The 21,955-nt window shown below is 33.7% G+C and overlaps 1 protein-coding gene across 2 annotated transcripts in view; it reads right to left on the minus strand.

Moving 5' to 3' along the window:
- Positions 1-21,955, minus strand: part of LOC129954108 (phosphoinositide 3-kinase adapter protein 1) — a 125,158-nt gene that overhangs the window by 38,462 nt on the left and 64,741 nt on the right. Inside the window, exons 1-4 of one of the 2 annotated variants that reach the window (XM_056067791.1) lie at positions 17,317-17,778; positions 10,146-10,393; positions 9,923-10,077; positions 9,673-9,848 (exon numbers count right to left, since the gene is read on the minus strand). In XM_056067791.1, coding sequence (XP_055923766.1) covers positions 9,673-9,848; positions 9,923-10,077; positions 10,146-10,393; positions 17,317-17,356 — 619 coding nt within the window. In that variant the 5' untranslated portion in view covers positions 17,357-17,778. Of the gene's footprint in view, positions 1-9,672; positions 9,849-9,922; positions 10,078-10,145; positions 10,394-17,316; positions 17,779-21,955 lie in introns of those variants that run through there. The other variant, XM_056067792.1, reaches the window with a different exon arrangement.

The following is a 21,955-nucleotide window of genomic DNA, read 5'->3' on the forward strand; positions in this document are numbered from 1 at the left end:
TTTCCATTTGAAGTTATTGTAATGGGTTTGATTTGTCAAATTGAAAACTTTGACATTTCTCGACGTTTCAAGGTCCCTAGAGTCGAAATAAAAGATCTTTAGAAAGATGAAAATTTTACGATTAAAATTCGATTTCATCTCTTAAACAATTTTGTGCAACGAAGAATAATGCTTTTGACATCTGATAAAATTTTGAAAAACATCTAAATGACAGTTTTTTTTATAAAAATAAAATCATAAAAAAACATTACTCAAAGTTTGTAAAAACTGAATTTCGACTCAAATATCTTTTTAAAAATTTAAGATTATGGCTTCCAGCTAATTTTAACTAACAAAAAATATTGTTTTCAATATTCGAAATTGAGAAAAATGGAATTGACAGTTTTTTGACAAAAATAAAAACCCAAACAAAAAAATTAATAAAAGATGGTAAAAAATAATTTTCGACTCAAATATCTTTTTAAAAATTTGAGATAATGGCATCAAACAAATTTTATGTTATAAGAAATATTATTTTCAATATATGAGATATTGGCGTCAAATTACTTTTATCGTTTAAAAAATATTGTTGTCAACATTCCATAAAATTTTGAGAAAAATCTAATTGACGCTTTTTTCACAAAAAATAAAAACCAAAAAAAAAACAAAACTAAAACTTGGTAAAAATTTACTATCGACTCAAAGAGCTTTTTAATAATTAAAAATATTGTCTTCAAACTGTTTTTATTTCACAGAAAATATTGTTTTCGATATTCAGTAGTTTTTTTTATAAAAATCCAAAAATCCGTTTTTGATATCTGTCAAATTAATTTCATTCATCCAATTTTTAAGATTTTAAGAAATGCTACTAACAATCAAATCGACAGAGGGGATGGGAAGTTATCAGTGTGGGTCCTCTCTTTGTGATATGATAGATGCGCAAGAAAGATTTAAGGCCCTTACACACTAACACAAATCTTATCTGTCAAAAATTTCAATATCGTCTATCGAAATGCTATCCTATCTTATTCTGTACACTTGAAAAATTATATAGATATATAATCGAACTAATTTCTTGTGAACAAGTATTTCAATTACAAAACAGTTGTGTCATTTTGTAACTTACGCAATATGTATATATTTTGACATAAAACTATTGTAATGCTTATATTTCAGAAAAAAGAAAGACACATAATGAAGTCAATCCAACTCAAATGATTTACATAGTTAACTTCAGTTTGAAACCAAATGCAAACATTAAAAACACAAATATTTTCTTCTGTCAATTTCGTCTACCTTACGTCATCGGAATGTCAAATTCCATTACACTATTGATTGAAACTTCTGGCTGATCCAAGTACAAACAAGAAAAAAACAATATCCTCAATGCTTGTTGTTGTTGTTGTTGTCAGGCAGCTCATTTATTATTACTTATTTGTAAGAACAATTATAATCACTCGACACCTTATAACATACAAAAAGGCAAGGCATTCCTATATTTATAAAAGAAAAAAAAAACATTACCACATAGCTTTTATGTGTAGATTCATCCGTCACGTCGCGTCGTTGGTCCGTAGAAGTTTTCCCTAATGTCAAACTGACGCCAGCTCTCAATCAAGCAAGGAATCACATTCATCTTTTTGAGAGTCTCTAGAATGTGCATCTATTACATTATATTATAGCTTTCAACGATTTGTATATCTAAAACTTTAAGTTAGCTACATGCAACCCCTCCTTTAACATTAAATCAATCATTCACCACCCTCAAGTTAAATCTATAAAATGCTGGAACTGGAAACAAAAAATAACTCATTACATCACAACGTGTATCTTATCTTTGCCGTGCGTGGCGTGTTGCTTTTATATATCGTGTCGTCTTCATGTCGTCAGTCGCCTGACGAATCGCTCGCCTGAAATATCAAGACGACAACGACTGCGCCGACGACGAAGACGCAGGTTGGTTTTTTGCTGTCAATAATTCTGATATAATTTAAATAAAAATGCAAAAAGCGAAAATAAACAATAGCTGGGTGATTTGAGAGCGTATTAGCTAGACTTAAGCTCCGTTTAAAAACAACTTTATTCACATTTATTTCACAATTTTTCACGACAATATTGTGGTAATAACTCTCAGTGGCAACCGCGCGCCATTAACAATGGCGCCATTTCTGCAGCTACGTGAGCGGTATTCTCAATTTAAAGAAAAAATATAATATAGTAACCTGACTGATGCTAATGCCGCTAATGCAAATGCAACAATAACAATAACGATAACAACAACAAGTGTCTCAGGTTCAAAAACGAAATCATTTTATAAGTTATTGCAAATGGACGCTTAACGGTGGCAATTACAAGGATATGGATATGTGACACGAAAGTGAGAGTTAAGCCGCACTGAATGGTTTCATTTATTATGACGTGAAGCACATTCAATGTTAGCCGCCGCGCCGCCACGTCGCGTCGGGTGGCTTGTCATCTTTTGTTTTCAAATTTATGAGATAATTTTCAAAACATTATTGAGGGAGTAATAAATTTTGAAGATATTGTTTTCTTTTTGTTTAAAAATATATCAAAAACACAACTCAATTGGAAAGGGAGGTCAGTAATCCAACAGAAAGAAAAAGAAAATAAACACAGAGGGCAGCATTGACAACAACGACGACGACGGACGGTGACGTGAGTTACCGTAATAATTGTCAACTGTAGTTTCCGGTTAACGTTAAGCAATCAATATGGCCATTCACATAATGCAATGCAAACTGCATTACCTACAAGTTTACCCTAAGGCACAAAGCACATCAAGAACCCATCATCCATATGAAAGTATAGTAACAAGAATAATAATTATATTTAATTTTCATTTATAGTTCCTGTTTGGTTAATGCCAATCAACAGGAAAGGGAGTTTATAGCTTTGTTTGCTCCAAAAACACAGGAACTCTATGAAGTTGGTCACGTGCCAGTGGAGTATAGTTGTTGTAAGAGTTACTATTGGGGGGGATTTCGTTGGTCGCTTGCTCGCTTGGGAGGGTTATATTTATATATGTATGTTTACATTTGTATTCTGAAAATGGTAAAGAGAAACCGTTCCATCATATAAACGATAAAAAGAGCAAAGGAAAACAATAAATGGACAACCGTTGTTTTCGTCTACTTTTAATTTAAAAAATAAAAACACTGCGCTATTTTTGATGGGCTAAATTTGTTGTTTTGGTCGTGTGCTTCCTCAGGAATGCATTTGGAGTCTAATAACACATTAAAAAAGTTCTAAAAAAAACATTAGACTCGAATCGACGGTGGCGTGCATATGGTGATCTACACGAGGAGACGATTGGATTCATATTCTGTGTGGTGTATGTCGATCAATGCGTGATGGCTGATGGGTAAGCTGTCAAATTGACGAACATATGCAAGAAGTCATCGATTTCGTTTTTGGGATGGTGTCAGACGGTGGATTTTTGTTTAAGTATACTAAAAAAAAAGGGGAGCTTCATACTTTTGTGTGTTATTTTGCGTTTTGGAATTTCACTTTTCTGGAATGAGTTCCAATTATAGAACAAAACTCCATCACAGGGTAAATCAACTGAAGTTGAAACTTCCGTGTGTGTTTTAGGTTCACGCGTCTTCGTTCATCGATATGGGGAAATGTTGTGGGAATTGCAGGTAAGAAGATTATCGGGAGGGAGAGATGGAATCTTTGAACTTCTAGGTAAACAATTTAAAATTAATTTCGAAGAAAATACATTTCTGAACGAAGCATGTGAAAAATACTAATTTTTTTCTGTGGGAATTGTTATTAAAAGGAAAAATCACATCTGTTTGCAAGAAATGTACATAACTCAATTTATCGGTTAATAATTCATTTTGTTAAAATCTAACGTTAATGTTGCAATTACTTGACAGAAATAGATTAACCTGCCAAAAACAAGTTTAACGCCCATGTTTCGAATTTCGATCGAAAGTGAAATAAAATTGCATGTTCTTCAATTCGGTCGATTTCGAAAACTTCGAAATTGCTTCGAACTGTCAGTTTCATTTTGTTTCTAAAAAATGTTTGCTGTTTTGAAGGTGGATGCAATATTATTGGCAATTTGAAATGAAAAAAGGAAACAGAATTTAAGATACAAAATAAGAAGACGAATTTTGAGAGAAAAATCAAATACATATGTATATTGGATTTACCTGACACAATGAAAGTGTGTAAAAATAATAAAGAACCGTTCTGATAAATAATGTAAATTCTTGATTTCCCTTTTTAATCTTTCATTTTAATTTTAGATTATTCAAAGATGCTTTTTAATATGTTCTAAAGGAAATAAAACCTTTTCTAAAACCTTCATCGATTCCTTCAATTTAAAAACCTGATGCAACTTTCCGATCCCTAGCAGAAGGAAGCTATCAAGGATCAATTCACAGAAATAAAAAATGTGATTTGAATGCGATTAACAAATGGAACAAACCGAAATACAGAACATCCATTTGTATGTTCGAAAATCCAATTCAAAATAAAGAAGTGAAATGCAGATTATGGACATAAATCTCTTGGAAAGAGTTCAAAAAAGGTCTTTAAAAATGATAGGCGATAGAACTGTAATGAAAAAATGTACATCCCTCGAACAACGGCGCAATGTTTCATGTCTTTCATGTTCTATCGAATTAGCCAGTTGCATTACACCCCTTAAACAATTCAGCCGTGATACTCGCACTTCCAGGAATGCTCATTAGCTTACCCTTAAGCGTAGATATTCTTTCTTAAACCGCACTTCGAGAATGTGGAATGCTTTGGCCAACTCTGTTTTTCCCTCCCATTTTGATGTTCAGAACTTTAAGACTGCACTCCTCTTGAGTTTGTCCCTTTTTTCCTAACGCTCACATTGTGTTAAAAAATAAACATACAAAGGGTACTTATAACCCCTTGAGTGCCTGAAAATTATAAAATAAAGATGGCCTATTCGGTAGATATATTAACTTGATAAACATATTCACAGGTTACCAAAGTAAATGAATTTTAAGAGCAAACATTTCAAATTAAAATATATATTTATGTTTCTACTAGCAACGTAAAAATAGTAAAGGGTCATTCCATTTTTGTCAGGAAAGTTAAGAAACGAGATAACTAAAAATTGTAAGCCAAATCCCGAAGGGTTATGTGACAAACATCTTTTCGTGACTAATTATTATCTGCCTGGAGAAACAAACATAAGAGCAATAAAAACAAGGTGCGCCACCTATAGTTTCGTTTTAAATCGTAAGTCATTTTGACAGTGACAGTTGTTTCACACTCGTAGTTTTGACAGATGATCAATACCATACTTAAAAAACGTTTGAAAATATCCAAAATGAGTACTGTGTAGTCCAAACACTTTGTTTTTTTGAAAATAGCAACACCCTGCGTCATTATTGCCTCGAGTAGAATTGTGTTATCTGCATAAAGATCTCGTATTATTCACTATCAAGGTCCATTAATCTCAGCAAATGATAGTGTCACGACCAGCCTTTCTTTATTGTTTAGCAGTTTGAGCCCTAACAGCATGAATTTGACAACGATTTTGGGTGAAAATTCATGTTTTTGGACGTGGTGGAAGCATCGTTAACAAACACAAAATTTCCGCATCGTTGTCTCCAACAACCCGCATATTATTGTCGAAAAGCCTATGCGCCCACAGAGAGTGATGCTACGTTCAGACGGCGACTATTCGATTCGTGAAAAAATCGAATGGAATAGTCGCAGCGCCGTCTGAACGTAGCCTAACACTCGCTGCCACTGCTCTAGTCGATAAAATCCCGTATACGGTATACGAGAAAAATATGGTCGTCTGAACGTGATTTTTTTGAGGTTAGGATTTTCATGCATTAGTATTTGACAGATCACGCGGGATTTCAGACATGGTGTCGAAGAGAAAGATGCTCAGTATGCTTTGACATTTCATCATGAATAGACTTACTAACGAGCAACGCTTGCAAATCATTGAATTTTATTACCAAAATCAGTGTTCGGTTCGAAATGTGTTTCGCGCTTTACGTCCGATTTATGGTCTACATAATCGACCAAGTGAGCAAACAATTAATGCGATTGTGACCAAGTTTCGCACTCAGTTTACTTTATTGGACATTAAACCAACCACACGAATGCGTGAAATGTCGATTCGTCGCCGTTCGCAGCAATTGGGTTTGTGTTATTCGACCACATGGAAGATTTTAGGCAAAGATCTTGGTGTTAAACCGTATAAAATATAGCTCGTGCAAGAACTGAAGCCGAACGATCTGCCACAACGTCGAATTTTGGCCCTAGAAAAGTTGGCAGAAAATCCGCTTTTTTATCGAAAAATTTTGTTCAGCGATGAGGCTCATTTCTGGTTGAATGGCTACGTAAATAAGCAAAATTGCCGCATTTGGAGTGAAGAGCAACCAGAAGCCGTTCAAGAACTGCCCATGCATCCCGAAAAATGCACTGTTTGGTGTGGTTTGTACGCTGGTGGAATCATTGGACCGTATTTTTTCAAAGATGCTGTTGGACGCAACGTTACGGTGAATGGCAATCGCTATCGTTCAATGCTAACAAACTTTTTGTTGCCAAAAATGGAAGAACTGAACTTGGTTGACATGTGGTTTCAACAAGATGGCGCTACATGCCACACAGCTCGCGATTCTATGGCCATTTTGAGGGAAAACTTCGGAGAACAATTCATCTCAAGGAATGGACCGGTAAGTTGGCCACCAAGATCATGTGATTTGACGCCTTTAGACTATTTTTTGTGGGGCTACGTCAAGTCTAAAGTCTACACAAATAAGCCAGCAACTATTCCAGCTTTGGAAGACTACATTTCCGAAGAAATTCGGGCTATTGCGGCCGAAATGCTCGAAAAAGTTACCCAAAATTGGACTTTCCGAATGGACATCTTAAGTCGCAGCCGCGGTCAACATTTAAATGAAATTATCTTCAAAAAGTAAATGTCATGGACCAATCTAACGTTTCAAAAAAAGAATCGATGAGATTTTGCAAATTTTATGCGTTTTTTTTTTTTTAAAGTTCTCAAGCTCTTAAAAAATCACCGTTTAGTTTCGTTTTAAATCGTAAGTCATTTTGACAGTGACAGCTGTTTCACACTCGTAGTTTTGACAGATGATCAATACCATACTTAAAAAACGTTTGAAAATATCCAAAATGAGTACTGTGTAATCCAAACACTTTGTTTTTTGAAAGTGGCAACACCTCATGGCCGTGCGTCATGATTGCCTCGAGTAGAATTGTGTTATCTGCATAAAGATCTCGGATTATTCGCTATCAAGGTCCAATACACTCAGCAATATTTCTTTATTGTTTCGCAGTTTGAGCCCTAACAGCAGAGAGAAAAAACTAAATGAGAGAGCCAAATTTCCTCGTCTCCGTCCCTTTGGAACCTCTTACTCTCATTTTTTATAGCGTGTTGAATTCGTATCGGTGTATACATGTTTTCACCTCGAAGAGCAGAGAGAATCGAGACATTTGATATTTCTTTCTCTCTCTGGTTTTCACAAATTAATTCTAGCAAACAATTTTCGTTTGTCAATGAATTACGGTAAACGTTAAAACGGAAGATTGTGGTGAATTTGATTTTCTTTTCTCTTTCTTTGAGTTACAGATAGATGGCATTAACAACCAAAACCAGAAAAGATGTGTTCAGAAAGAGTGTATAACAAGGTTAAGGTTTTTTAGACTAGACTTTATTTGTTATGAACAAGTACATGTTTTTTATAAATGTATGTTATGTTTATTTCAATAGTAATACCTTAACATAACTTAACTGCTGTTTTATCTACAATATACTGCATTGAATTATTTAACATCGAATTAATTATAATAGGTGGAAATAATAAAGGTCTACAGTTTACGGGGAATATTAATATAAAATATCCATATCTTCTGTAATTGCGTTATCAATCGATATTTTGTGGAACTTAGTGTTAACGTAACATTTATTTGTCATGAATTAGTCTTTCAGCTGTTTTATACACCAACAAAATTAATTATGAAATTTGGCTGCGATAATAATTACTTGAACACAGCATTTTCTATGTTTATAGTTATTCAGGTTTAGCCTTTAACTTAGATTTTCATTTATTTATGAATAGCCTAAAAAGTTTAGCAAACATCTATGAATAACTCACAATGCACTTTCAGAAAAACTCTAGTTAGAACTTTCCCTCACAGATTTTTCATTGTCGCTATAACTGAAAGATAAGATATAAATAAATAGTAGAACTGGAAAACTTATAAAAATGATGCATAAGACTTAAATTTTTGTTGAAGAACAAATTTGTATATTCTCTTCACAAAACCACTGACCTAGCGAGAATACAAATACTTTTACTTTTGTACAAAAGTACTTTTCGGCTTTCATATGTAGTTAAGCCTTTAAAAACAGCACACTAGCTTAGTGGAAAGCATAGCTTATCACCAATTCACAAATCTTATGCGATGAAAATTGGCAACAGAAGTTTACGGTTTTTATTTAGTCTCTACTTAAATCACTTATTTTCAGCATTTTGGAAATGTCGGTAACATAAGGAAAATAAACAACGAGTACACACAAATACAATAGGAATGTAAAAAAGGGATGAGTATATAAAAATGTTTTCAATGTTTCTGCGTTGTTTTATTTTAATGATCCATGTTTACATTCTTTAACTCTCATTGTCAATGTTCCAGCAACTCTCGCAGCCAAAATTAAGTCGATGAACTCTGAAAATTGAACTAAATCTGAGTTTTTTTGCATTTTTCAACGGTCTGAGCGAAAATTAAACGCATAAACGCAGCTAATAATAAAACAAATAATAGTTGTAGTGCTTTCAGAGTTTTATGTTTCTAGGTCCTTATTCTCATTGCACCGTTGCACCACCTAATTTATTTTACTTACTTAATAATTAAAACTGGCTTCAAATAACTAACTAATATTTCTCTAAATGCGTAATTTACAATTGTTGCTAAATCTTCATTGTTCTGGCACCTTACAAGAGTAATTAATTTCACTTCATATTCGAATGATATTACTCGCAAAGTAACACAATGAGAATACAAAAAAATTGTTCATCCACAATTTTGAATTTTCTTTGAACACCTCTGAACAACATGGCATCCGCCATTTTTCGAAGGTGGACGCCATTTTTTTATTAATGTGGGGAGTATGCACATCTTCTTGCATAAGTATTCGTTCCCCACATTTTTTTTATATGGAGTTAATACATATGCAAGTTTATGTGCAAATCGCAGCTTGTAGGCAAAAAGAGAGCAACCGTCGAAGTTGGTTCTCTCGTTTAGTTTTTTTCTCTCTGCCTAACAGCATGAATTGGACACCGATTTTGGGTGAAAATTCTTTTTTTTGGAGTGGTGGAAGTATCGTTAACAAACACAAAATTTCCGCATCGTTGTCTCCAACAACCATTAAATTGTTCATCAAAATTCCAAAGCCACTAAACCTCAAAATATTTAGCAAACTCATTTATTACATTAATGCAGTTTAAGTTTTCTTTAAAAGTCTAGTTAGTAAGTTTTTTCATTGAACCGTCGAAATATTTATGGAGTTTTTAAATTATCTGAGTGGAAAACCATTACAATGATCAGCTGAACACCTTTCAATTCTTATACCTTTAAAAGCCTTTGTATAGATTTGATAGATAGAATAAAATGTTTAAGGTTTTCAAAGGTGAAACTTACCTCTTCTTCTTCCCCCAGTTCCGCGATATCTGTTTGGTGAAACAACTGGTGGCTTTGGTGCGATCATATTTGGAACTTCATCGGGCGATGTTGGACTTTTCAATCGATCTCTTTGGCTAAAATTACCAAATGAATGGCGACGTGATCCATGACATGGCAGTGTATGGTGATTTTTACTAAAACAACAACAATAACAAAATATAAACAAAAATACTTTTAAAAAAAAATTATTTAACAAAAGAAATATTACCTTAATGGCGATGCATTAAATACATCATCATTTTCAGGATTATAATTATTAGATGTCTCATTATATGAACCTAATCTTTCACGAAATGATTCAATAGTATTGGGACGACGCAGGAATGGACCATTAATACTTGTCGGAGAACCCAATTCAAATGCCTATTATGATGAAAGTTACAAATTAAAAGATTAAGATATATAAATACTCATAGATATATAAAACTTACATGCATACACCCAGGACCACCACCAGAATAAGAACTCATCGATCCAAAACTTCCACGAGGACTTCCTAGAACCGATGCAGCTGAATCTAAATTTGCCGAATTGATTGGGCGAATTTTCTCAGGAATAGCAACCCGAGGACTGCTTCCTTTGGAATTTCTCCGTTTGAATATGGAAAAACCCTTGCTGGAAGATGACGAATCTGGGGTCTTCGGTGAAGATTTGTCATTGTAAAAATAATATGGGTTATCTGAAATTAAAAAAAAACGAGAACACACAAATTATTAAAAAATGTATTTTAAACTTGTGGAAAAAAATGCTGATTTTGTTTTATGATAATAGAAGGTTGTCCTAGAAAAGGGCACGTTTTCAGTGGCCTATAAAATATCCAGTTCAGGAAAAAAGTCAATTTTGTAAAAAAGAACAATAGCTACTTAAATATTTTTATCAAAATCGGTAGAATCGTTAAATAGAAAATTGAAAAGCATAATTCCATAAAAACGGTTCATGTAATGGTCGTTTCCCTACTCTTGGTGAACAGATGTAGTAGCCGTGGCGTTATAGTTAGTGTGTAGGACTGTCGTTCTTTTTCCTGAATATCTTGTTGATTTAGGGTCACTCGAATTAAATGACCGGATCTTGCGGTCCCAGTACTTGTTAATTGATAACCTCTAGTTCTCCTTAATCAACAGAGTGACATTATTTATTGACGACTTCAGTGTCCTAACCTCCAAGTCATGTGGGTCTGTAATTCGTAAGTAAGTTTTTGAGTCTTGTCAGTAAACCACTCTTGTGCCTTCGCAGTGCGTCAATAGTGGCGTTTCTGTAAGCGTCCATTTGGTCCCGTTCTTTGTACTTTGGTATTGTCCGAGTCGAAACTCCAAAGAACCGAAGAGAACTGAGACGTACTCAGGACAGCGCAAACAGATCCAGAAGAAACCATCTTTGTCGATGACTTTTACATAATTGAAGATCCGGAGGAAAAAGTGGAGGCGGTGGGAGCTGCTTTCCAGCAAGTGTACAAAGGAATGTTAACATTCGCCCCAACCACGACCTGGAAAACAGAGCCCTACTAAATCACTTTTACCTTCGAAATGATATGACACATTGACGATCTGTGAACCGCGGTTTCTTGCGGTTCAATGACGATTCTTTGGCAAATGCCATAATCGCCAAGCAAACGGGACCAAGTCCCTTGTTAGTGACGAAGGTTGAGCTTCAGCTCATTTTCAATTCAATAAAAAATAAAAAGTCAGCAGGTGTCGATGGTATATCCAACGTTGTACTAAGACATTTACCGATGGAAGCAATTGACATCTAGACCACGCTCTTCAATAATACGCTGAATAATGCATATTATCCAATGCATTGGAAGACCGCTGTGGTTCATCCTCTCCCGAAAAAGGGAAAGGACAACTCCAACCCGTCGAATCTTCGGTCGATAAGTCTTCTTCCGAGTATCAGCAAAGTTTTCGAAACAATCATCAAAAGGGCTGACTAAGTGGGCTGCGGACAACAAAATAATTCTGGAATTCCGGATAAACAGTTCGGGTTCAAGGCGGGTCATGACACAATTCATGTTGCGACTAAACTTGTTTCTGATATCCAATGGAATAAATCAAAACAACAATGCACAGGTGCTGTTTTGGCTGATTTGGAAAAGGCCTTTGACACCGTATGGTTTGAGGGTATTTACCTACAACTGAGCAGGCTTGGCATAAGCAAGCCATTGTTGTATATACTTTATGATATGCTCAACAGTAGAAAGTTTGTTGTCAAAAGTGACAATGTAACTTCTACCACAACATTCTCAATTAAAAATGGTCTTCAACAGGGATCGGTGAATTCGCCGATTCTCTCCATCATTTACACCAGCGATCTGATAGGTAGTCTTACAAAGGCAATTGCGTAAACCGACGATCAAATTGCGTACAGAACGGCCCGAAAGGTTGAGGTTATTAGAATTCCCTTGCATCGTAATTTCGACAAGATTCAGCGATATTGCGACGACTGGAAACTGAAAATAAATGTCCAGAAGTTGGAGACAATTCTGTTCCGGACTCCGTTGGCTAGGGCCACGAGGGATACGTGCAAGAATTGGCAAAAGATAGTCATCGTTGATCTTCACGGGTAGCCATTAGCGAGCAAAAGTGTAGTGAAGTACCTCGGTATCTGGTTAGATCAGTATTTATATTTCGACAGACATATAAATACTCAAAAAGCTCAAAAAGAATATAAGACTGTTTGCAAAAGGAGTAAGTCCACATTGTACATACAACAATCAGCTTGACCTCAAAATAAGCAGTGTAAAAGACAGTAAAGAGTGGTGGAAGTTGGCAAATTAAATACGTAACCAAGATCATCAAATTTTCTCTCAAATTTCCGCTCTTAAACTTTAAATGAAATGTAAATTTTAAAGTCTAAATTTGAATTAAACATTCTAATATGTAAATAAAAATATCATTGCGATTATAGCTTAAAATGTCAAGATCCTAAATTCGTACTAAAATTCTTAAACTTTCAAATTTCCCTCCACTAAAAATCATCGGCCATCTTTTAATGTAACAAAAAATGTACTAAAATTAAAAACAAAAAAGAGAAAGAAGAAAATAAAAGAAGGATCGGGGCATTCAAACTCTGACCACCCTACCGAAAAGTTTGTTTTTTCTTGAATCCGCTCCACCATCCGAAGATTTTTTCAGTTTTGAAGTAAGTAAGAATAATTATTATCTGTGAAGATTTGCAAATCAGATCATTCGCGATTAAAATCTTAGCAGAACGAGTAAAAAAAACTTTGATCGTACAAATCTTATATGAAAATGTTAACTTCTAGATATTAAATTGGAAATAAAAACATTTTACTACTACTACTAATAATTTTGTTTTTCGTTTAGGGAAGCACCTTAAGTCGTTAAACCTCAAATTTGAATAATATTGATTCATCAGTTATTCTTTCGACGAATTTTAGTTTCAAGTTTCATCTATAGCAATTAAAAACACAACATAAAGTTTTGTCATTTTCTGAATTGCACTAGGAAAAGAAAACACAAAACACAACTAAAGTTCATAATATCCAACAGCGTACTTTAGTTTTTCTTGTGTTATACCTACTCTTAGCATAAAAACAAAAAGTACACATACTGTGCTATAATCACTTCAAACATATTTTTAAAATTCATTATGTTGCTTATCGAAATTTAATAAAAGTGATATATTGTTGGGCGCCACTTAAACTTTTTTTGTGTGTCCATGTTATGAGTAGACACTAAAAGGTACCTCGTTTACCATTTTAAAAAAAAAGATTAAGTAGTTACGTTTCTTTTTAAGTAGCCGACAAAGGAAAATAATGAACTGTCAAATATGTTAATAAATAAACGCACATACTCGTACCTTTCTTCATTATTCTTGAAAAATTCTTATCAATATTTACGGTAAAAAATTCCTCAGAAGCAAGGTTTTCGACTCGAAAAAGATTATCGATAGGATGAAATTTCTTTAAAGTATTGATTAGTGTGGTATTAATTATTTGTAGGTATGCCACAGCCTGAGAAGTCTCCAAAGTCTTCGTTATTTTCTTAAAGAGAAGATAAATTTTGATTGGCTGGTTTGATATTCAGAAACTCAATGCTATGACATTTTATTTAAATTCACTTGCTTAGTCTAATTTAAAATAATTTCGCTGGACAAAAATTTTATAAGTAACTATAAGTTTTACCTGAATATCACCGCGACTCAGAAGAAGGCTTTTGAATATCGTATAATGCAGTTTTTAATAGAGTTAAATATTTAACGAAATGATAGCTTAAAAATGTGATAAACTCTCCTGGGGTGAAACTCACTGATTCCTCAATTGAAGCTGTCATTTACTGACACTTAAAACTATGAATGCATTCAGCGGGACAGTCCGTTGAGAACTAGGGCCTAGTGACTTACAACTCTCAACCATTCCTGTGTGCGAATAATGTTGTCAGGAATGGAGGGGACCTACAGTTTTATGCCAAATCAGAACGGCTAATTTGAGAAAGCACTTTTCATGACAAGAATTACTCTTGGAGAATTCGTTAATACCTTTTCAGTACCCGTGAAAAAACTTTAGATGGCACAGGCAGGGATTTAACCCAAAACCCTTTGGCATGACAGTCCAACGCACTACTACTTAAAACTGTACCAGTTTTTAAAAACGAAACGATAAACGTTTTAAAAACAATAATGAGATCTAATGATTTAACACCTTTAGACTCTATTTTTTGGCTACACGTTAAATGCACGAATCGATGATCCAAAATTTTAGGAGATAAATATGGTGCTGCAATCGTAGACATTTGATGGTATCTTTAGATTTGGCTACATAACAAATTTAAAAAGAGGCTGGGATGCGACCCACACTGATAACTTCCAATCCCGTCTGTTTATTTGTCTTGCTTTAAGGTTTGTAGGTTTTCGTATTGTGTTAAAAAAAAGTTCTCAGTTGAATTATTCTTGAAATTTTTAAAAATTACCAACAATATTTTGCATATAATGAAATAGTTTGATTTCAAAATCTATTTTTGCCAACTAGATTTTTAATCGAAAACCAATTTTTACCAATTTTAGTAGCTTTTCTTAAATCGTTTTTTTTAGCAAATTTGCGTACTATTTTTAAGATTTTATTCTTTTTATGGAAAACGGACGGTTACATTTTTATATAAAAAAAAAACAATGTTTTCTGTAAAATAATAAAAGTTTGAAAACAATTACGTTTGAAAACCTATTTGAGTCGAAAGTATTTTTATTGAATGTTGACAGCAATAATAATATTTTTTTAAAAGATAAAATTCGCTTGAAGCGAAAGTTTTGAAAAGATATTTAAGTCGAAAATCAATTTTGACCAACTTTTGTATCTTTTTTCGATTCGATTTTTCTCAAAATTCGTCCGAATGTTGTAAAAAATATTTCCGATGAGTTAAAATTAGTTTAAAGCCATAACCTCAAATTTTTGATAAGTTATTTGAATCGAAAATCATTTACCAACTCTTAGTAATGTTTTTTTCTTAGGTTTTTAATTTTTTGTAAAAAAACTGTCAATTTGATTTTTTTCAAAATTTTACTGAATGTTGATAAGATTATTTTTTGAAAGATGAAAGTAGTTTAAAGCCAATATCTCAAATTTTTGAAAAGATATTTGAATCGGAAACCAATTTTTACCAACTTTTATTAATTTTATTGTTCAGGTTTTTATTTTTTGTATGAAAACTGTCCATTCAATTTTTTTCAAAATTTTACCGAATGTTGATAACAATATTTTTTGAAAGATGAAAGTAGTTTAAAGCCCATATCTCAAAGTTTTGAAAAGATATTAGAGTCGAAAACCAATTTTTACCAACTTTCAGTAATTGTTTTTAGGTTTTTATTTCTTATAAAAAAAACTGTCAATTATATTTTTCTCAATTGGATTTTTTTCCCAAAAATATACTTGTTTTGTATCACGTTACAATATATTATGTTAAATTTAATTCAAGTCTCTAGCGTTTTTGGTCCATGAGATATTTAGGGTTAACTAAAATTTTCAACTCTTTTTTTAAACTGCTATGGAAAAAAACCACACACGCAATTTTGTTGAGAGCCCTTTCTGCATCTTTCTTCCTTATTATCTCTGTAACAAAATTTATTTGAAGTGGATATCTCTTCTGGTTCTTGAGCTATGGACGACGAAAGAAACGCACAGACACGCACGAACAGACATCTTTCTAAAAGTCTTTTATTTCGACTCAAGGACCTTGAAACGTCGAGAAATGCCAAAATTTTCAATTCGACAAATCGGACCCATTACAATAACTTCCTATGAGATGTTAAAAAGCGGATTAAAATATTTGCACTTTAGCAAAATTGTTATTGAAATTTCATATTCTGGAACATGCATATAAAACATAAGTGTATGTAATATCACACGCCAATAAGATTTTAGATGGCCTTAGTTTGAATCAGACTTCAAAATCGCTCTTTCACGTTAGGTTTCTGTGATATCACTCTTTAAAATTCCAACCAATTTAACAATATTCACAAATTATTGTCTTTGTTGTTTAGAAAATCCCTTGCAAGTCTATGTAATTTATACCGATTTTTCATAAGCATTTGATCATGTGCAACTCAATACTCTTTTGAAATATTAAAAACTGCAATATTGTTACTTTTTTTAAATGACTAAAACCATTTAGTTTCAATTACAAAATTGATAATCATTCTTTACAAAGGTTAGCGAGACAAAAAGATGGAGCTATCTTTGACTATAAAAATGAGTTTTTCGCTATAAATTGACAAAGTTATTTCCAGAGCTAACGCAATGTTGAGTTTTATTTTAGAACTTCTAAGTTTTTTTAAGATCCATTTGCTCTAAAAACCATTTATTTATCCTTTTACTCAATCAAATATCCTTAGGATTGAAAAAGATCAGAGAAGATTTACCAAATTTACTTTAGGTTTTTAGAAACACAGTATCAGTGTATCTTAATTGATTTAAACCCTTTAGTGCTGAGAAAAAATCTATATTCAATACTCTTTGCTGTCGATGTTTAATATTTACGTACCTTCTCGTACTTTGCGACCTAAGGATGGTAATTTTTTACATATTCCTTTTCATGTTAATTGAAAAACGAAAATAAATTAAAGTCACCGTATTATGTTTTAAGGTAGGATATTAAGACTAGAAAAACCAATGTAAGAATTTTTTTTACTGTCAAACATTTTAGAATGATAAGGAAATGCGTTTCTAAAATGTAAGATCAAATTTGTTTCAATCTCAATAAGCACAGTGAAATCTTAGTGAAACATCAATAACCATAAATTTTGCAAAATAAAATTTAATTTCCCATAAATTCATGTAATATTCATTCACTGTATCGAAAATGAATAATAGAAACGTCGGTTAGGTAGTTTTTCGAAATGTGAACGTCCTTAATCTCATATCATAAGGTTAAAATATTCTTTTTTCACGGATACAATCTTTTTCAAGAAGTACAAAATTTGTCACAAAATAAAACGATCTTACAGAAAAATTAAGTGTCCTTGCAGAAAAATTGGTTAGATTGATAAGACAAATGCCTAACCTTTATCCGTTTCATAGCTGAAGATCCTTTCCAAGGATGTACAACAAACATAGAATTCCCAAATGTGAAGGTACAATAAAATTAAGCTTACCTGATATAAAGGAGCTGCTATTATCCACAGTCACAAACATTTTCAGTTCTTTTAAAATTTTTGTTGTCACTATCAATTTTCCGTTAGTCCTTTTTTTTGAAAATATTCAAATCACTCTTTTTCGTATGCTAACAAAAAGTTCGTTATTATCTATCAAAAATAAATTGTTGCAATAAACACATTTTTATCGGTTGCGCATTTAAAAACAATAAAACAACATCACTTTATTATTGGCAACGTTCTCCTCATTCGAATTGAACAATCAAATTCATACAAAGTCAACAATCACTTTCACTATCGTTTGATGCGCCAAAATGGAATTTCAATTCAAAATAAACAAACAAACAGTAATAACAAAAAACTACTGACAAGACTTTAAATTCAAAAAAGATAAAAAGAAGAAGAAAATGAATAGAATAGAAAATTCCCACTTGAAGACGACGACGTCATTCGATTTAAAACGCACTCAATGTACTGAACAAACGAGGACGGGTCTTATCGTCATGTACCCTTAGAAGTTCCGATTCAATTCGATTCGATCGAACCAACCAAACTCTGAATCCGAATCCGCCAAAGTAAGAAAATTCCAAAACACTACAATATTTTATGTTGCTCTAGCTTGCGTCCGTCCTGTGCTGTGTTGTTGTTGTATCAAATAAACTACTGCCGCTGCAACATGGGCTTCGAAAACAAAAGAAAATCATTGAAAAGTCCACAGGCACGCCACCATTCTCTTATGTGCTATGTTCTATATGCACTGGCTCGGGACTTGCCTCTAGCCATGGCCATGCATCGCCGATCGAAGCAGAATCCTCTCGCTCTTCTTCCTCTTGCGCTTCTTGGCATATGTCTTCCTTCCCGTTCCCATAATAATTATTCCATATTGCACCCACACTTCAACCAACAACAGATCGAGTGTACTCATAAGGCAGCAAAGAAACACTCCGCGCCTCGCACTCACACACACACACACACACACACAGACACATACATCGAACCGAGTTTGTGGAAAATCTATTAGAATTTTCTTTCCCCTTTCAGACGTTTATGTCAACTTGACGTTTTCTGATGTTGTACGAATGCGAAACACACGATGCAGGCCGAGTCGAGTAAGCAACATGTATTGTTATGTTCCATTGGGAATTCATAGCATAGCCTAGGGGATGCTATCAAACGTGTTGCAGTTGCAAGTGAAATTGGAGTTTGTTTTTGAAGTTTTGTTTATGCTACAAGTAAGTTGATGCAGATTTGAAAAGATGCTGGAAAAATATATTGGAAGCTGGAAATCCAATACCAAAAAAAACTAGTTTTAAAGATGAAAAATAGGGATGTATTGTTAAAGGAACTAATAAATTTACATTCGTGTAGTGCGGTAGAGTTTTTTGAAGCAATTTTTTTTTATTTTTGTGTGCCCGTAGCTTGATGGTTGAACTATTATACTAGAGGTCTGGTTTTTTTTTAACGGGTACTGTCACTTGCGGGAATTGACAATTCCTGCAAGAGTAATTCTGGTCATGAAAAGTGCTTTCTCAAATTAGTCGTTCGGATAGTTTTAAGCACTATTCACACTATTAAGCACGACCAACGAGTGAACGAATATTCGTCGATTTTGACATTTCTTTCACATGAGAGTTTGTAATTCATCGCGAATGAAGTTTGACAAGAAGCCACAGCCGAACACCATTCATTCCATTCGTTGCGAGTGTGGATAATGTGGAACGCGAATAAAGTTTGACAGTTCGTATCAGCTTTCTTTGGACTAACAAAGCAATTGAGTGGTAAAGTCCTCTCTCGAGGGACCAAAGTGTTGCTATATAAGACCCTTATCATCCCGATACTGCACCTTTCGCGACGAATAAATTTGTTGTTTATTAAGATATGATATTTAAAAATAATAGTATTCATCATGAATCAAATAGAAACTATATTGCTATCGTTTTGTTAAGAATTTGTGTGGAAATATGTCTTCAAACGTATATAAACTCACATTTTGTAATTCATTCGTCGTTCGTTGGTTGCGCTCATGTGAATACTGCTTTAGGATATAATAAAGTAAACTCAGTAATTTTAAATTTTGCAAGTGTTTGTGAACTATCGAGACCCAAATATTTCAATTAACTTTCAGCTGAAAGTTATAAACGGTGATTTTTTAAGAGCTTGAGAACTTTAAAAAAAAAAAAACGCATAAAATTTGCAAAATCTCATCGATTCTTTATTTGAAACGTTAGATTGGTCCATGACATTTACTTTTTGAAGATAATTTCATTTAAATGTTGACCGCGGCTGCGTCTTAGGTGGTCCATTCGGAAAGTCCAATTTTGGGTAACTTTTTCGAGCATTTCGGCCGGAATAGCCCGAATTTCTTCGGAAACGTTGTCTTCCAAAGCTGGAATAGTTGCTGGCTTATTTGTGTAGACTTAAGACTTGACGTAGCCCCACAAAAAATAGTCTAAAGGCGTCGCATGATCTTGGTGGCCAACTTACCGGTCCATTCCTTGAGATGAATTGTTCTCGGTAAGCGCCATCTTGTTGAAACCACATGTCAACCAAGTTCAGTTCTTCCATTTTTGGCAACAAAAAGTTTGTTAGCATTGAACGATAGCGATCGCCATTCACCGTAACGTTGCGTCCAACAGCATCTTTGAAAAAATACGGTCCAATGATTCCACCAGCGTACAAACCACACCAAACAGTGCATTTTTCGGGATGCATGGGTAGGGTAGTTCTTGAACGGCTTCTGGTTGCTCTTCACTCCAAATGCGGCAATTTTGCTTATTTACGTAGCCATTCAACCAGAAATGAGCCTCATCGCTGAACAAAATTTGTCGATAAAAAAGCGGATTTTCTGCCAACTTTTCTAGGGCCCATTCACTGAAAATTCAACGTTGTGGCAGATCGTTCGGCTTCAGTTCTTGCACGAGCTGTATTTTATACGGTTTTACACCAAGATCTTTGCGTAAAATCTTCCATGTGGTCGAATAACTCAAACCCAATTGCTGCGAACGGCGACGAATAGACATTTCACGGTCTTCAGCAACACTCTCAGAAACAGACGCAATATTCTCTTCTGTACGCATTGTACGCATTCGTGTGGTTGGTTTAATGTCCAACAAAGTAAAGTGAGTGCGAAACTTGATCACAATCGCATTAATTGTTTGCTCACTTGGTCGATTATGTAGACCATAAATCGGACGTAAAGCGCGAAACACATTTCGAACCGAACACTGATTTTGGTAATAAAATTCAATGATTTGCAAGCGTTGCTCGTTAGTAAGTCTATTCATGATGAAATGTCAAAGCATACTGAGCATCTTTCTCTTTGACACCATGTCTGAAATCCCGCGTGATCTGTCAAATACTAATGCATGAAAATCCTAACCTCAAAAAATCACCCTTTGGTTAAGTAACTGACTGAGTATAATGACTCAATTAAAAAGTCCAATTAGGTATATCATGAAATGAAATCCATTTGACTTTCCAGGACATTTGACATCAACTAAGATAGATTAGCTCAGACCCAAATTGTTTGTTCATTAAGGGTTGCGGTTACTTGACTTATTTGTATTAGTATTCACCAGTTTGCCCGCTTCCTAAACAATATTGCCGCGAAACCTGCACATTAGTTTGACAATTGATCCTTTTCTCTATCTTAAACAGAAACTTCCCATCCCATCTGTCGATTTGTCTTGCTTAAAAGTTTGTAGGGTTGGTTTAAAAAAGTTGTTGGTTGAATTATTCTTACAAATTTTAAAATTATCAACAATATTTTTCATATAAAGAAATAGTTTAGTTTGAAAATCTAATTTTTTTAAATAGACATTTAGTCGAAAAGAGATTTTTACCTTCCAAGTTTTAGTATTTTTTTTGTTAGGTTTTTATTTTTTGTAAAAAACTGTCAATTCACTGCATTACTGCAGTCGGTAACTCTGTTCAAAAAAACAGTCTGACAGCTGAAATGCGATCAAACATGCAGTCATTTTATTTCTCTTGCCGCTCTGCAGGAAATGTCAGAACAAGATGTGTAGGTAAAATAATTGAATATTTAGTAAATTTTTGGCAAAGAGTAAAATGATTTGTTATATTTTATAAGTTGAAATAAAATATTTTCACTTCAAAGTTGAATGAGTTTGTTGCAGTCAAAATATTAAAAATAAGTCCTAGTAAAATATTTTTATTGGACATTTTTAAAGAATTTTGTTAAAACACTATAAACCAAAACCCGCGTAACTCAAAGGAAAAACTTGTTTTTTTAGGTTTTAATTTTTTGTAAAAAAAACTGTCAATTGGAATTTTCTCAAATTTTTCCGAATGTTGAAAACAATATTTCATAAAGGGTGTCCCAAAATTAACGTAAGATTTGAATTTGCCGCCATTTGTGCAGTGAAGTGTTGGCAACCCTGAAAAAAAAGCAATTTGACAGCTAACAGTATAGGGTTAATAAAAATGGAGCGTTACCCTATAGAACAACGTGTCTTCATTATTAAAGAATATTTCAAAAATAGTGAAAGCTTGGCGTCTGCAGTTCGAAAATTTCATACAAAATATGGTCGGAATAGTGTTTTAACTTCGTCAACTGTGAAGAGATTAATTGAAAAATTCATGGACACTGGTCGTCCAAAAACAAGCCGTTCAAAAGTGA

The sequence above is a fragment of the Eupeodes corollae genome, chromosome 1 (genome assembly GCF_945859685.1).
Source record: "Eupeodes corollae chromosome 1, idEupCoro1.1, whole genome shotgun sequence".
Lineage (NCBI taxonomy): Eukaryota > Metazoa > Arthropoda > Insecta > Diptera > Syrphidae > Eupeodes > Eupeodes corollae.